The sequence below is a fragment of the Heloderma suspectum genome, chromosome 17 (assembly GCF_057233095.1).
Source record: "Heloderma suspectum isolate Gila_16-S chromosome 17, 16-S_ref, whole genome shotgun sequence".
NCBI lineage: Eukaryota > Metazoa > Chordata > Lepidosauria > Squamata > Helodermatidae > Heloderma > Heloderma suspectum.
This window is the reverse complement of record NC_139474.1, coordinates 13,126,391-13,142,906: the sequence shown is the minus strand read 5'-3', so window position 1 is coordinate 13,142,906 and position 16,516 is coordinate 13,126,391. Positions and strand designations below refer to the sequence as shown.

At 49.5% G+C, this 16,516-nt stretch overlaps 1 protein-coding gene across 4 annotated transcripts in view; it reads right to left on the bottom strand.

The window, feature by feature from the left end:
- Positions 1 to 4,645, bottom strand: part of TPM3 (tropomyosin 3) — a 72,232-nt gene extending 67,587 nt beyond the window's left edge. The window contains exon 1 of one of the 4 annotated variants that reach the window (XM_084824263.1): positions 4,336 to 4,645. In XM_084824263.1, the coding sequence (XP_084680389.1) occupies positions 4,336 to 4,449 (114 nt within the window). In that variant the 5' untranslated portion in view covers positions 4,450 to 4,645. The remainder of the gene's footprint in view (positions 1 to 4,335) is intronic. The other 3 variants (XM_084824262.1, XM_084824261.1, XM_084824260.1) reach the window with 3 other exon arrangements.
- Between the last annotated feature and the right edge of the window lie 11,871 nt (positions 4,646 to 16,516).

The following is a 16,516-nucleotide window of genomic DNA, read 5'->3' as shown; positions in this document are numbered from 1 at the left end:
ACAGCTCTCCCCTCCTGTTCTCCCCCACCCCAAAACTGGCTTTCAGGGTGGCTGGGGAAGATGGTTAGTTGCTACAACCTCAGTTCAGTGCCAGACTCCATTCCTGAAAAACAGAAAGCGGTCAGTGCCTCTGAGAATGTGCCTTTGCCATCTCTGCAGCATTGACCGCAATCAGCCTTCACATGAAGAACATAAGAAAACATGCTGGCGTGGTGTAGTGTTTTTAGAGCGGGTTGGACCAGGACTGGGGGCTACTAGGTGGAGGAGGAAGGTGGAACCCACCTTCAAATCTCCACCCAGTTATGAAGCTCACTGGGTGATCTTGGGCCAGGCACTCTCTCTGTCATCATCCCAACCTACCTCACAGGGTTGTTGTGAGGATAAAAGGCTGGTCGCCGGGGGGGGGGGGGAGAGAAAGTTGAACTCCTTGGAGGAAAGCTTGGATCCAAACCAGGGGTAAGGAACTTTCTCCCACTCTGGAGGGGCACATTCCTTCTGGGAAAGAGTGATGCGGGGGGGGTCTGCATACCAGTGGTAGGTGGGGCCAGAGCACAAAGTGGGCAGAGCCAAAGCCCTGATAGAAAGAGACATGACTAGGGACAGTGGAGGCTGGTGGCTCTGATGTCAGTGGGGCGGTTAATCTACTCCGGGTTTCGGTCAGAACCAGTCAGAATTCTAAAGAAGCTATCCGAGGTGCAGAAGCCTTCGTTGACTAGGGATGTAACATCCGTTCTGTCTGCATTTCGCAGACTGTCAGGTGCCTTTAGTTCCGTCATCTGCTCATTGGCAGAATCAGACTTTTTCCAATTTCCCAAATTTGGTAAATTTGCACAAATTGGTATTTGCACAAATTCATGCTTATGAAAATGCACGAATCCTCTCAAAATGCACATTTTCACGCTTTAGCCTATGGGAGAAATGCACATTTTCAGCTAGTGTTTTTTTTATTTTATATATTTTTCTACGACTAAATTTGTGTAAAATTCCAGAAAACAAAATAAAAACGGTCTGCAAGTCCGCAGAATCCATGTGACTTAGGAAAAGCCGGTCCACTGTGGAAACCACAGGTCGGATTCATAGAAACCCCAACTCATTTGATTCTGTTGAGGATTTCCCCGACATCCCTAGACATGATGAAGGTATATAAAATAATGCATAGAGTGGAGAAAGTAGTCAGGGAACACTTTTCCCCCTGTCTCATAAGCCTAAAACCCAATGGGGGTCATCCCATAAAGCTGATTGGCGGGAGATTCAGGACAGACAAAAGGAAGGACTTCTTCACACAGCCCAGAGTTAAACTCTTGAATTCACTACCACAAAACATATTGATGGATTAGATAAATCCATGGAAGAGAAGACTAATCATGACTACTTGTCATGACAGCTGTATGTCACCTCTCATACGTATCAGAGGCAGTATACTGGGGAACATGAGCTGATGCACTCACGTTCTGCTTGTGAGTGGGGCCAGGAGATACACTTTCCCCGCCGTCTCCACTGTTCAAAATGAAATAGGTAAGTAGTGGGAGACGTGTGGCCCTCCAGAGGTTGTTGGACTGCAACCCCCATCAGGCCTAGTCAGCAGAGCCAGTGATGAGAAATGATGGGAGTTGCAGTCCAACAGCATCTGGAGAGCTACACATTGCCCACTCTCCTGGAAAGAAGGAAGGAAGGAAGGAAGGAAGGAAGGAAGGGTACTGCAGGATCAGACCAGCCCTGGGGTAAAAAAAAACTAAGTAGATTTTGCAAGCCTGAAGTCCGCCAGCCCACCCCTGATCTAAAGAAGTGGCCTTGTGGCAGTAAATTCATCATCACCATCGTCATTTGTCGATTATATGTATTATATATATATATATATATATATATATATATTTTATTATATATAGTATTATATTTATTATGTTTATTATAAATATTATTTATTAATACATTTATATCCTGCCTTTGTTCCTTTTGCAAGGAACCCAAGGCAGCTTATATGGTCCTTCTCCTCTCCGTTTTATTCTCACAACAACCCTGTGAGGTAGGTTAGGCCGAGAGTCAGAGACTGGCCCACAGTCACCCAGTGAGCTTCATGTGGGGACTAGAACCCGGATCTCCCCAGTCTCACTCCAACACTGAAACCACAACACCACACTGATGATCTCTTACTGTATTATGATTTATTACATTAATAATAAATCTCATTCTATTTTTTATATATTATTACATCATGCCTTTTATTATTTTTATTGTTATTATTTGTGTGAAGTATATTGATTATTGCATTATTACTATACTTATTGTATTTATTATTAGTAATAATAAATATCATCACATCAATTATGTATTATTATATTATATCTTTTATTATTGTATTTATTGGTATTATTTGTGTGAAATAGGAATACTGATCATTGTAATTATTATTACTACAATTATTATATTTATTATATTAATAAATGTCATATTCGTTATGTATGTTATATCTATTATTATTATTGTATTTATTGTTATTTATTGTGAACAATAGAAGTGAGTCCTCTTTCAGATCAGAGGGCATTCCTTGCCAGATTGGCTTCGCATTTCTCCGCCACACCACCCCAAGCAAAAACTGCTCCTTTGTGCTGTTTATGTGATGGGGGGGCGGGGGGGGCAACCTGAGATCTCCCACAATTCCAGTCTGCGCTGAGCCTCACATGCCCCGTCCTCCTACCCTATTGTCAGCTGTTTGGTCACCCTGGAGCCATCCTGAGCACCCCCAGGCCCTCCCTTCCTTTTGTCTGCCAAGACTTTTGTCAGCCACAAAGAATGTGAAACTGGAACTCGAGGCTGAATAGAGATTCTTTCTGCCATGCATGGCCACCTGCCCTGCCCTACTCATCAAACACCCCCACAAGGAAAGAGTTTGGGGGGTGTTAATCCATGCCAGAGTTAACATCAGCCTAAGCTCTGTTTTCAGATCCAGAGTTCAGCTCTAGATCATGTGGACTATTTGCTGGAGGGCCTTCTGAGCATATGCAGAGCGCCTTTGCCTTGCCCGAGTAACGAGGGCTCTCCGCTGCTAAGCTTGGAATGGATTTTCACTTTCAAAATTTCACTTTGGGGTCACATGAATGAATTGTTTGATGGAATCTCTGAGCATACATAGAGTTGCATTTCCTTTGCTGCTAAGCAGCTGGAGGTCATTGCAGATAACACACCTAGGAAGGAGGGGAGTTGGAGGGGTTACTCCATGCCAGGGCTCCTAAGCCCCAGAATGTTTTCCGGGCCAGAATTTAGCCCTGGGTTGTGTTAAATTATTGTTGAGAGGCCCTCTGAGCATGTGCAGAGTGTGTTTTCCACACCACCCAGAGCCGACTGCAGCTAAACCTCAGGTCTGTTCTGCTTTCCTTCTTGCCCTCTCCCCCCATACTCATCAAACACACACTCAGGAAGGAGGTGACTTCTCTGAGTAATATAAACTAATAGCTGAGATGCTCTCTGAGCATATGCAGAGTGTGTTTCCCTCACCACCACATAGCCACAGTCAGCTCCTACCTCACCTGCATTTGGCAGGAGGGGAACGGAGCCTGCAAGCAAAGAGAGAGGTTCTTCTTCAACATCGATTTCACATGAACCAGGCATCACGATTCCAGATCACGTGGCTCTGGAACCGAAAGCCAGTTCTGGGGTTCTGCTGCAGTATCCCACATGGCAAGTGCATGTGGGGCTGCTTAGCATTCTTTTCTACAAAAGCCCCGGGGTCTTAGATTCCAGCGAAAAAACAAAACCTCCCATTTCATTTCCTTAACTGAAAAGGTGGCTTCCAAAGGAGGCTGAGTATAGTCAAGGGGTGGAAAACCTTTGGCCCTCTGACTGTTCTTGGAGTCCAACTCCCAGCATCCCCAGCCAGCATGGCCAATGGTCAGGGAAGGTGGATGGGAGCTGTAATCCCAACAACAGCAGCGGGAGGAAACAGGTTGGGGAGGGCTGCTCACACACGCACGCACTCACATGTATACTTTATCCACACAACGGCCTTGCAAGGTAGGACAGGCAGGCTGGGAAAAAGAGAGAGGCTGACCAACTCAAGGTCATCTGGGAAATTCTATGACCGAGTGAGAATTTGAACCCAGGACTCCCCAGTCGCGGACGGACTAAAGCACAAGGCCAGGAGAGCCTTCCCCAAACGGGTGCCTTCTGGATGTCTTGGACTGCCTCTCCCATCACCCACAGCCAGCAGGCGCGCCGTGCTGGCTGGCGGCGGCTGGGGATGATGGGAGTGGTGATCCCACACAACTGGCGGGGGGGCGCCAGACTGGGGAAGGCCGGGCTGGGGGATCTTCGCCCAGGCGCCCCGCGCCTCCGCCCCACCTGCTTGCTCCTCTCCTCGGCTTGCTTCTGCTCAGCCTCGGCCTGCTCCGCCCGGTCCAGGGCGTTCTCCTTGTCCAGCTTGAGCATCTGCATCTTCTTCTTGATGGCCTCCATGGCGGCGGCAGTCGGGGCGAGCGGCCGGGCCCGGGGGAGAGCTGGCGTCCGGCGCGGGCGGCGGGAGGCTCGCTGCTTCCTCGGGGAGAGCGCGCTCCTGCCTCGCGGCCCCGGCCCTTTTGTAGTCGCCCTGGCTGCCAGGTGGCCGGGAGGGGCCGCCACTCGGGGCGGGGGGGCGCCGCGCCGCGCGCCCGAAATGGCCCTCCATTGTCCTGGCCTGGGGCCGTGGGAGATTCTTGCTCCGTGATGAGCGCTGCCCATATTTGGGCTCCCCGGGGGACAGCTGGGCGCCACTAATAGAAACCCCACAGCGGGGTGTGCTGCTGCTTTGTTCCAGCAAAGCCCCCCCCCCGCGCGCCATCCAGCCAGCAGCCCCCTCCTCTTATCCTTTCGCAGCCTGCCAGGTGCAAGAAGCCGGTTCAGTGCGCCATGCCATGTGCGGCCCTCTGCTGTGGCGGAAGGCAAGTGAGACAGAGCGGAGACCTGTGGGCCCAGCTACGACTGCGGGGTTCTCCTGCCATTCACCCCAGCGTGGGTCAGGCCGCAAGGACGAAGGGCTGGACCGCGTGTTGCGGACGGGATCCCCCAGGGAAAAGGCCTACTCAGGCCAAAGCAGCCAGGGGCGTGCCGGGACCCCGCACCTGCGGCATACCTGGATTGAGGGGAAAGTGAGGCGCTCCAGCTGTCTTGAAGCACCTGAGATAATCCCCCTTTATACCAGCGGCTGTCCATATTTTCTGGTGCCTGCCCTTGATAAATCACTCTCCCGGGGGCGGCTTATGGGAATTACCTGGTTCAGATTGTGTCCTTCGTGTTATCTACTGGCGTTGTCACCTAAACATTGCAAGCGGATCTGAGGTACACACACGCACTCATTTCTGCAGCAGGCCGGCCGTTTCAGAAGCAATATAACAACAGAGATACGTCAGGCATCCTTTTGGTTGTGCCACCCCAGGCAGTTTCCGAGTCTACCTGTATGGTAACTTGAACTTATCACTGCAGTAAAAGAAGAGCCCCTGCTAGATCAGACCAAAGGCCCATCTGGTCCAGCATTTGGTGCTCAGAGGTAGACTGCATCTAAACACAGAGGCTCTGTCCCAAACAATCACGATAGCCATGCTGGATCACACCAAAGGTCTGTCTCGTTCAGCATGGACTTCCTCCAGACATTTCCCACATACACTCAGTCTTTATTGGGCTATTTGGGGTGGGGTCCCCCCTTAAGGTTTCACCTCCCCTCCAAGATTTTGTACATTTTGGGTACTTCCGCAAACCACGGGGTTTCCCTCCAAATCTGCTGGAGAAACACCCACTCCCTGGTTTTCACCTGCTGCTGCCGCCAGGGCGTAAGAGGAGGCCCATCTCTGGGTGAAAGCCCAGAACATACGGTTTGGCAGCCACTCCCAGATCTCTAACTAACTGTGATTAACTGTAATTTAATTGCTGGGTGTAGTCTGGGCACAACGGCTCAGCCTTGGCAGCAACACCGGCCCTGGCATGGGTCGTACCTGCTGCTAACACTTTTCCCTAACGGACGGCCAGTGCAGTCCTAGTCACATCAACTCCAATGTAAGCATGATTGCGTTCGTAGGCCTGACTCCCTGTAAGTGTGTCTAAGTTTGCGATGCAAGCGCGACTTCATTTTAGCACAGATGCTCTTGTGATGGAGACAAATGGCAAACAAATACAAATGTAATAGTGATGGTGATAGCAATATCAACAATATGACATACATTATCTTATGACCAAGGAGAAGCTGTTTGTTTTGCCTAAGAATGGAGATGGATTCGGGTAACAACTGGATTTTATATTTTCGAAGCCAGGGGATCAACCATTGTTGTTTTGTTTCTACATCCCAGCTGGGAGAGTCCTGGGTGCAAACTTGATGGCTTCAACATCAACCAGCCTTCCCACCCCCACTCCAGTTTTGCTTTGTTTACCACCCAGCCTGCCCAAAAGTTCTGGAGAACTCAGAAGCCTGCAATCTTCCCTGTGCCAACCTGCTCCCAATATGTGGATGTTGGGAGGGGGGCTGCCATAATTAAGGTGGCAAGTTGGGTGGACTGCACAAGCCCAGAGCTCTGGCTCCAGTGGGAAGTGGGAGGTCCCACCAAGGATAGCTTGCCGAGGGACCCCCAAAACCTGTAGCCAGGCCTGATTTAGCTGTTGGCTAAAGCCACCTTCTCAATGGGCACAGATGACTCAAAGGTGCTTATTCAATGGCATTTGATGGCTGGTGGCTACTAGCTACTGAGAACACCCTGTCTGAGGACACCTCCCTTTATCCATCCGCCGGAACTGACCACACTTCTTCATGTCCCAAAGCTGTCAGGCTGGAGTTGATCTTCACTGAGGCCCAACAGCTCCTGAGGTAGCGACCAAACTATACCATTTCAGATGATGTGTGAGTGGTGTGGTGTAGTGGTTAAAGTAACGTGACGGCTGGAGATGCCCTGATTGAAATCCTCATGGCAGTATGAAGCCCACTGGGTGTCTTTGAGCCAGTCACTCTCTCTCAGCCTGACCTACTTCAGAGAGGGGAGAGAAAGGACCATGTGTGGTACCCTAAGCAATTTGGAGGAAGGAACAGGTATCAGTGCAATAAATGAATAACCTGGGAACCACCTTTATTGAACGCAGCTCTTGTTTTGTAAAAACAAAACAAACCTCCTTGCGTGCAGAAATCTAGCACAGCAGGGAAACCAGTTCCTCCTCGGCCCTCTTCCCTCTGTGCTACTTTTCTCCTTGCAAGGGTTTTTTTGCCTGTTCTTGTTCTGGTTGTCATTGTTAAACATAAAAGTGCATTCAGCAATGCAACTGCTCCCTATGCACCTGAAGTCCAAAGTGGTACAGCCCACACTCTACCTGTTCAGGACTGTACCCCCCTCTGTCCACCTCATCCTCCTGCCTGGATTGTTGGTCCAGCCCAAGACTGGGCCGCTAAGGTCAGCAGCCTGGAACCATGTTCCCAGCAAAACCTTGTCCTCGTTTCTTTGTTCCACTGACATGCTATCTACCCTATTGCTTTAAATAGCCCGAGAACAATTCCTCACCCTCCCCACCCGCTGTGCCCGGGGCGGGGCAGGGGGGGGAGGCGTGCTAGGAGGAATTGAGCACTCTACCACTTTTATCCAAGGCCGCCTACATTCTGTTACTCAATCTCAGCTTCAACAGGTGCTGAGATCCCAACTCTGCTCTCCCCACCCCTCACACATGTGCCCACTTGCTTCAACATCGCTGCCAGTGTCCAGAGCCATAGGTAATGGGTGTCCTGAAATCTAAACCCAAAGATGGGGAGTGGGCATTGTTAGGGCAGGAGTTTGGTTTGGCTTTTTTCCTTCTAGCAACTAGCAAGCTCCTATGGTTTGAATTTGACTTCCGGTGACCCGATTGCTGTTTTAGCATCATGCTCTTTGATCTCTGGCCACTGCAGGCCAGATTCCCAATGTGCTGATTTGTTTAGGACTGCTTTTATATGTGGTTTGTTTTTAAAAATCTCTAAGCCTCTTGTCACATTGATATGGAAAAGCGGGTTGTAAATACTTTAAAGCAGCGATAAACAAATGGGGGCGTAGCAGAGGGTCGCGCGCCTAGCTATGTGATGGAATTCGCTACCACAAGATGCGGTGACAGCTGCACCAATTTGGATGGCTTTAAAAGGGGAAGAGCTGTCACTCAGTGGGAAAAGCCTCTGCTTTGCATGCGGAAGGTCGCAGGTTCAATCACCAGCAACTCCAGGTAGGGCTGGAAAAACTCCTGCCTGACACCCTGGAGAACCATGGCTGCCAGGCAGAGTGGACAATACTGGGCTAGATGGACCCAGTGTCTGATTCAGTAGAAGGCAGCTTCTTATGTTCCTATCTGATGGCTCTATATTCCCTCCAGTGTCAGAAGCAGTATGCCTGTGTATACCAGTTGCTGGGGAACATGGGTGGGAGGATGCTCTTGCACTCATGTCCTGCTTGTGGGCTTCCCACTGGGGTATCTGGCTGTCTACTCTGGGAACAGAATGCTGGATTAGATAGGCCTTTGATGTACCCAGCAGGGCGCTTGCTTGCTGGCTGGCTTCCTTCTGTCCGTCCGTTCTTCCTATTTATTTATTTAAAGCATTTTGTCCTGCTCCTCGGCCAAAAAGGCTCCCAGAGCACCTTACATGCAATCAATAAAAACAAGACGGTCCCTGCCCGCAGGCTTACAATCTAAAACCATGCGGCAGAAAAGGATAAAGGGATGGGGCGGGAAGAGGGAAAAAAGCACGTGGTGTATTAGCAGGGCTTGTACAATGGCCATCCTTCCCACCTCATCTCCCTCTGCCTCAGCCTGTTGGGAGGGCTTCTTATGTTAATGCCCTCTCTCTGCATCCACAGAGCACTGTGGCCAATTATGGGATGGCTTACTGCCTCTAATCAAGGTGTATAGCCCATAATATATAGAGGTAGCCATTCCATCAGGCTGCAGAGCAGAGGGGAAGAACAGAAGCAGGGCTATTCCATCGCCTCTGTTGACATATTAGCATCATCTGGCTCTTTCCAACTGTCACCTAGCAGCGGCCACTCCCTCATACAGCCTAATCTCTTTCCAACCCAGCCGGTTCATATAAGAACTGTGATGCTAAGAACTAGGCCCTGAGTGTGCTGTTTTCCTCCTCCCTCTGCATCCCCTTTTCCTTGTGTGTCACGACTTTTAGATTAGACCCGAGGGCAGGGACTGCCTTGTGGTTATTGAATGTATGTAAGTTGTTTTGCCTGCCTTTTAAGATGAAGGGCGAGCTAAAAATGCTTTAAATGAACATTAAATACATTGGGACTAGTAGCCACTGACAGCCTTCTCCGTGAATGGATCTAATTTCCTTTTAAAGCCGCCCACGTTCGTGGACATCGCTACATCTTGTGGTAGTGAATTCCATTGTTGAACTCTGTGCTGGGTGAAGAAGGCTTTCCTTGTATCTCTCCTGAATCTCCCACCATTCAGCTTCATGGGATGGCCCCATTGGCTTCTAGAATTATGAGAGAGGGGGGAAGACGGTCTCCCTATCCACTTTCTCCACACTATGCATCATTTTATTCACTTCTATCGTGTTCCCTCCTTACCTGCCTTTTAAGCTAATGAGCCCCAAACATTGTAACCTTCCCTCGTAGGGGATATGCTCTGGCCCTTTGATTATTTCTGTGGCTCTTTTCCGCCCACTTTCCAGCTCTATAACATTGCCTGCTTTTCCTTCTCTCCTTGGTATCAAGTACCTCTCCAGAAAGGAGCACCAATGCACAGACCCGGAGTGTCTCGCTTTTGAGTCCCCGCACAGACCTGGAGCCCGCTGCTTTTTTGAGTCCCTGCACAGACCACAAGTCTCTTGCTTTTCAGTCGCTTTGCACAGCTGGCATCTCTTGCTTCTGTGTCCCTGCACAGACCTGGACTCTCTTCATTGACCCAGGGTCTCCTGCTTTTGGGTTCCTGCAAAGACCTGAAGTTTCCTGCTTTTCAGTCCCTCCGCATGCCGAGTGTCTCTCGCTTTGGTCTCCCTGCACAGACCCAGAATCTCCCACTTTTGTATCCCATCACAGATCCCGAATCTCCCACCTTAGTGTCCCACCACAGATCTGGAATTTCCCGCTTTAGAGTCTCTGCACAGACCTGGATTCTCTCGCTTTTGAGCCTCATTCTGGACCTGTACTGTCTTGCTTTTGAGTCCCAGAGAAGGGTTACCTAGCTGGACTTCTCCCAAAGTTACCTCTGGGTTTTGGATAATCTGTTAGAGCTGGGTTAACAGAGAACCCCCAAGGCTAAAGATGCCTGGATTGATTGGGTGTCAGTTCAAGGTGTGCTCCACATAGGCGTCGAAACAACCCTGGCGCTGTAAGAATATGTTTGATATTTAGTTGGTTTCCCAGTAGAACAACCTAATATCAAACATATCAGACAGAAACAGGGGAGCCAGATGTAAAGTATGCCCAGGTGTGGTGGACCTGCCAACGAAGCCACAGTGGTGGGTACTCTGCAAAAACGGAGAAAAAACCAACATCAAGACAGCATAAAGTAATTCCTGTGTCCTGGGGAATATCAGTGTGTGGTGGGGAAAAAGTGCATGTGCACACTAATTAAAGGCTCCCATGAGCCAGAATAACCACAGGAAGAGGAACAGACTGGGAACAAGGGGAGCAACCTTTGCTCGTTTGCATAGATTGATTTTGCTGAATTCATGCACATTAAAAGGTGACCATTTCTTTAACATCAGGCTTGTAAGCAGCTGCTTATTTGGTTGCTTAGGGCGACTAAGAATTGTTTCCAGATGAGCAGGTGTGGAAATAAAAACAAACTGGGGAAAGAGTTGGTCCCTGTCCCCCTGCTTTCCCCCCCTCTTGCCTTTCCTTCTGGAGATCAATGCATTCCAGAAAAACTGATAATGGTCGGTATAGACAATTGGGCTAGTAACAAACATCTGAGGACTGGTAACTTGTGGACTTAATTTACCAGCTTGCTCTAACAATGAAGATAAGCAACAACAGCAAGAAAAAGGGATACAGGAGGGAAGAAACCGGAAAGGGAAGGAAGCAGATTTAGGCTCCAATCGTGTGCATGCTTACCATGGATCAAGTCCCATTGAATTCTGTGAGACTTACGTCTGAGTAGATATGCATAGGGTTGCAGTGTTAGAGGTTGTCGGAAGGAAGGAATGGAATGATTCAGTCACAGAAGGTGTAGTGATGGCTACTAGCTTAGACAGCTATTGAAAAAATGATCTGCCAGATTCATGGAGAAAAGCTACCAGCTGCAATAGTTAAATAGAACCTCCATGTTCGGAGGAAGTCTACTTCTGAATACCAGAAACTGAGGATAGGACAAACAAGCAGGGAAAGACATCATCTTCCTGCCCTGCTTTATGAGCATCCAGAAGCCTCTGGCTGGTCACTGCAGAGAATAGAATGGTACAATCACATTTCTTGCAGATAGATACCTTTTAACATGCATTAGCCACCCTTAACGTCCATACAACATCTTGGCTAAAGAGCAATACACGGGAGAATCTACCCCACGGATGTATGCGGCGTTAACACCCATCATTGCCACAAGTTACCAATCGTCAGATGTTTTTACTAGCCCAATTGTCAATACTGACCATTATCAATTATTTGTAACACATCGATCTCCAGAAGGAAAGGCAAGAGGGGAGAAAAGCAGGGGGACAGGGAACAACTCTTTCCCCAGGTTATATTTGTTTCCACACCTGGTCATCTGGAAACAATTCTTAGTTGCCCCAAGTGACCAAGTAAGTAGCTGCTTACAAGCCTGATGTTAGAGAAATGGTCACCTTTTAACGTGCATGAATTTGGCAACATTTGCGAACGGGCAAAGGTTGCTCTTCTTACTCCCAGTCTGTCCCTGCCTTTCTTCCTGGAGCCACTTGAAGAAATCACCTTGGGAACTCTAGTTCTGTGAGGGAAGCTCACAGTGTCTGAGAGTTCTTTGCACCCTCTGCAAACTCCAGTCTCCCGGGGAGCCGTGACCATTAAAAATGGAATACACCCTCCAAGTGTGTTGTGCAGATCTGCCCAGGTAGGGTGTCTTCTCCATCTTCTGCCCAGCAGTCAGGTGTGGACAGGGGGTAGTGAGGCCGACCCTCACTAGTTCGCAGTGCCCTCCAGATGCCTTGGGCTACAGCCCCATGCTGGCCGGGGCTGATGGGAGTTGTAGTCCTAAACATCTGTGGTTGGAACCCAGAGGCCAAGATAATCGGGGGCAATGCCTAGATAACAATGCCCTTATTTGGCCATTTTAGCTTCCATCCAGAAAACTCAAGGAACCAGCAAAGGTAAATGGGCCAGAGCTCAATTGAGAGCGCCGGCTGAGGGTCCAGGTTCCATTCCTGGCATCTAGGTGTAATTCAGATGCCAGCTGGAGCAGACCACACTGGACCCACTGGACTGAATAAATAAATAAGACTGGATAGACCAATGGTCTAAGGCTGTTTCCTATGCTCCCGTTTAAACCAGTGCTATATTCAGAACCATGAGGTCTAGCATCTGGCTGCAATTCAGTGGTAGATGCTTGGCATGAAGAAGCAGGGATGTATAGATTTTATACAATCCGTTCTGTCTGAGTTTCGTGGATTATCAGGTGCCTTTCACTCTGTCGTCCACTCACTGACGGAACTGGATGTTTCCCAATTTCACAAATTTGCACAAGTTTGCTCTTGTGCAAATTCGCATATGCAAATGCCAAAATGCGCATTTTCATGCTTTAGCCTATGGGGGGGGGGGAGATGCACATTTTTGGCTGTTTTTTTAAAAATTACCTATATTTCTACGACTAAATTTATGTAACATTGCCAAAAGTTTTCAAAAAACACACCGGAATCTGTGTGACTCAGGAAAAGCCAGTCTGCTGCGGAATCTGAAGGTTGGATTCATAGAAACCCGGACTCATTTGATTCCGTTGCGGATTCCTCTGACATCCCTACCAAGAAGGTCCCAGGTTTGATCCCTGGGATCTCCAGGAAGGGCTGGAAACGACTCCCTACCTGAAGCCCCGGAGAGCTGCTGCCAGTCAGTGTCGACAGTACTTGGGCTAGATGGACCGAGGGCTGACTCGGTATAAAGCAGCTTCCTCTGGCGCTGCGGAAAAGGCCATGGTAGCTCAGCGGCAGAGCACCTGTCTCCAGATAGGGCTGGGAAATATCCCCATCTGGAACCCCGGGCATCTGCTGCTAGTCAGTGCAGACAAAAGTGGGCTAGACGGATAAATTGTGTGACCTGGTCAAAGGCAGCTTTGGACATACGAGGGAGCCAATTTAGGGAAACCTGGAGCGATCTCCCTGTGTCTTCTACCCACCCCTTCCTTGTCTTTCCACTGCCAAGGCCTTCCTGAGCTCCCAAGCCCTTACCTGAGTGTAGGGCCAGCCGGCCCGCCCAGCACATCTTCGTAGTCTGAGGGCTACTTTGCCGCTGGCTCGCTTTATAAACGTATCCTGCTGCCCCCACCCCCCAGCCCCGGCGCAAGGGGGGGGTCTCCTGGTCAATGGGCCTCAGCACCACCACACACATGGATGCATTCCCATTAATTACTCCCTCCGCTGGATGCCCTTGGAGTCGAATTATCCTGATCAATAGCGTTCGATCCTCTTTCCTCGCTGGCTGCTTGCAGGCCTCCGGGCCTTGTCAATTTCACGTCAATACGCTGTGTTCTGGACTGCGTCCGTTTCTCCATCGGACACAAGGGCCAGGATTGGTGTGTGTCTGAAGGCGGCGGGGTGTCTTTCTTTTCAGGGCCCCGCTGATTTTGCCTTGTTTTCCTCTCTGATCTAGGGCACAGCTAGGAGAACTAGGTTTGTCGGATAGGAGGACCTTGCTTTGGGCCGTTTTCGTTTAGAGGAAAAGTCGAGGAACTGGTGCGGACACCACAGGGTAGGGGTGGGAAACCACATGTTTTGGACTACAACTCTCATAATGCCTTATGGTTGGGGCTGATGGGAGCTGTAGTCCAAAACATCTGGAGGGCACCAGGTTGCTTGTTCATAGGAAAAGAAGAAACTACCTTATACAGAGTCAGACACTTGATCCATCTAGCCCAGTATTATCAACACTGACCAGCAGCAGCTCTGCAGGGTTTCAGGCAGGAATTTCTTCCAGCCCTACCTGGAGAAGCCGGAGATCCAGCCTGGGACCTTTTGCAGGCAAAACATGTACTGTAGCACTGAGCTAATGCCTCATGGCCTAGAGGTTTATAAAATGATGCCTGGCATGGAGAAAATGAACAGAGCGACCTTTTCTTATTTATTTTATTTAGTGCATTTCTAATCCGCCCAATCCGTGCAAGTAGAAAAATAGGTACCGCTTCGGCTGGAAAGGCAACAGCGTTCCGTGCACCACGGTGTTCAGTCATGCCGGCCACATGACCACGGAAGCATCTTCGGACAGCGCTGGCTCTTGGGCCTAGAAATGGAGATGAGCACCACCCCCTAGAGTCGGACACAACTGGCTGGGGACACCTTTACCTTTACCTTTAATCCGTCCAATAGCTGAAGCTCTCTGGTTGGTTCACAAAAAGGGTACATGCACACACTGTAATGATGTAATTAAACTTCAAAATTTACCACTACACCATTGATAATCTGCTGGGGTCTGCATGCTGGTGGCAGCTGGAGCCAGAGACAAACCCGGGCAGGACACCCTTCTCTCTCTGTGTCACCTCTTTCGCTCTCTCTCTCTCTCCACTCCCCCCACTGCCCCTCAACCCTGGAGCTGGCCCTGTTCAGGAGCAAGTTCCGCTGCATCTGACAGGCCTTTCTTCTAGGCAAGCGTGCCTAAGATTGTAGCGTTAGGTTCACCCCGGCCGTTCTCCAGCTGTAATGCATCTCATTAGCACGCATTCAATTATCTCCCCCACACCCTGCCTGCCTTGTTCCGCTGATTCGTCCTAGCTGATTGATCCCTCGGCCCGTCTGCTGATGGAGATTTCCCCGCAGCGATGGGGCACGCTTCGGGGGGTACACACCAGTGACCTTGGGAAAGGGGGCAGCTGGCTGGAGAGGGTGAGGGGTGCACGGTGACAGCCACTAGGAGCAGTGAAGGGCCCTGTCTCTGCAGAAAGTTGGGGACAGAGTAAAAGGAAGCACAAAGTCAGAATGGGGGAACTCGCTATCCCAGGATGTAGCGACGTAAGAAGTTGTGCACTGAGGCAAAAAACCCCAACTTCACATATATGCTGATGGGATCTGAGCTAACAGTGACTGACCAAGAAAGAGATCTTGGGGTTGTGGTGGATAGCTCAATGAAATTTGTCAACCCAGTGTGCGGCTGCTGTGAAAAAGGCAAATTTCATGTTAGGCAGAAAAGGGCAACTAAAATGATCAAGGGGCTGGAGCATCTAAAAGGGCAACTAAAATGATCAAGGGGCTGGAGCATCTCCCCTATGAGAGAAGGTTATAACAGCTGGGGTTGTTTAACTTGGAGAAAAGGCGAGTAAGGGGAGACATGATGGAGGTCTACAAAATGATGCCTGGTGTGGAGAAAGTGGGGAGAGATTTTGCTCCCTCTCTCATAAAACTAGAACCCAAAGGGGTCTTCCCAAGAAGCTGATTGGCAGGGGATTCAGGAGAGATAAAAGGAAGGGCTTCTTCACCCAGGGCAGAGTCAAACTGTGGAACTCTCTACCAGAAGATGTAGCGATGGCCAACACTTTGGATGGCTTTAGAAGAGTGTTAAGCACATTCCTGGAGGAGAAGGCTGTCAGTGGCTACTAGTCCTAATGGCTATTTGCTAATTCCAGTATCAGAGGCTGGATGCCTAGGTACGCCAGTTGCTGGGGAGCATGGGTGCTGTTGCACTCGTCCTACCTGTGAATTTCTCTCAGGCGGCTGGTTGGCCACAGTGACAGGATGCTGGGTGGGATGGGCCCTTGGTCTGACCCAGCACGGCTGCTCTTACGATGGCCACTGACTTGGACTGCTTTAGAAGGGGATTAGAGAATTAACATTAATAAAAAATGGATAATAAATAGACAAATTCAGGGAGGAGGTGGTAATTTTTGGGTACTAGAAGTTGCATTTCAAATTGAGGGAGGAGAAGCTAAGGCTGAACCACCTAATACAGCAAAGAGGAAGCAGAAGAGAGCTTTAGCTATGTGTAAGAACAGGGAAAGGGTTGGTGGGTATGATCCATGGAACAGGAGCTTTACATGCATGCTGTTTTTGTCTGCCAAAGGTTAAAGCAGACTTTCCCAATCTGGTGCCCTCCAGATGTGCTGAAGGACAATTCCCAGTAACCCCCCACACACACACACACAGCCAGCATGGCCAGTGATCAGGGATTCTGGGAGTTTTTGTCCAAAACATCTGTAGGACAACAGGTGGCCTACCCCTGGTTTTAAGACAATAGGGGGCAGGATATCCCTCTGTTTGGGAGGCCCTTTCTCCTAATCCCGACTGTGTAGTTAGCCCAGTGGTGATGGAAATATACTCTGCATTGCCCAGGAGCCCTCTCGGCCAGTTTTATTCGATATATCCAGTGCAGCTCTGGGGATATATATGGAATGCTGTGTACATCTGGTACATCTGTGTACATCTGCAATTAAA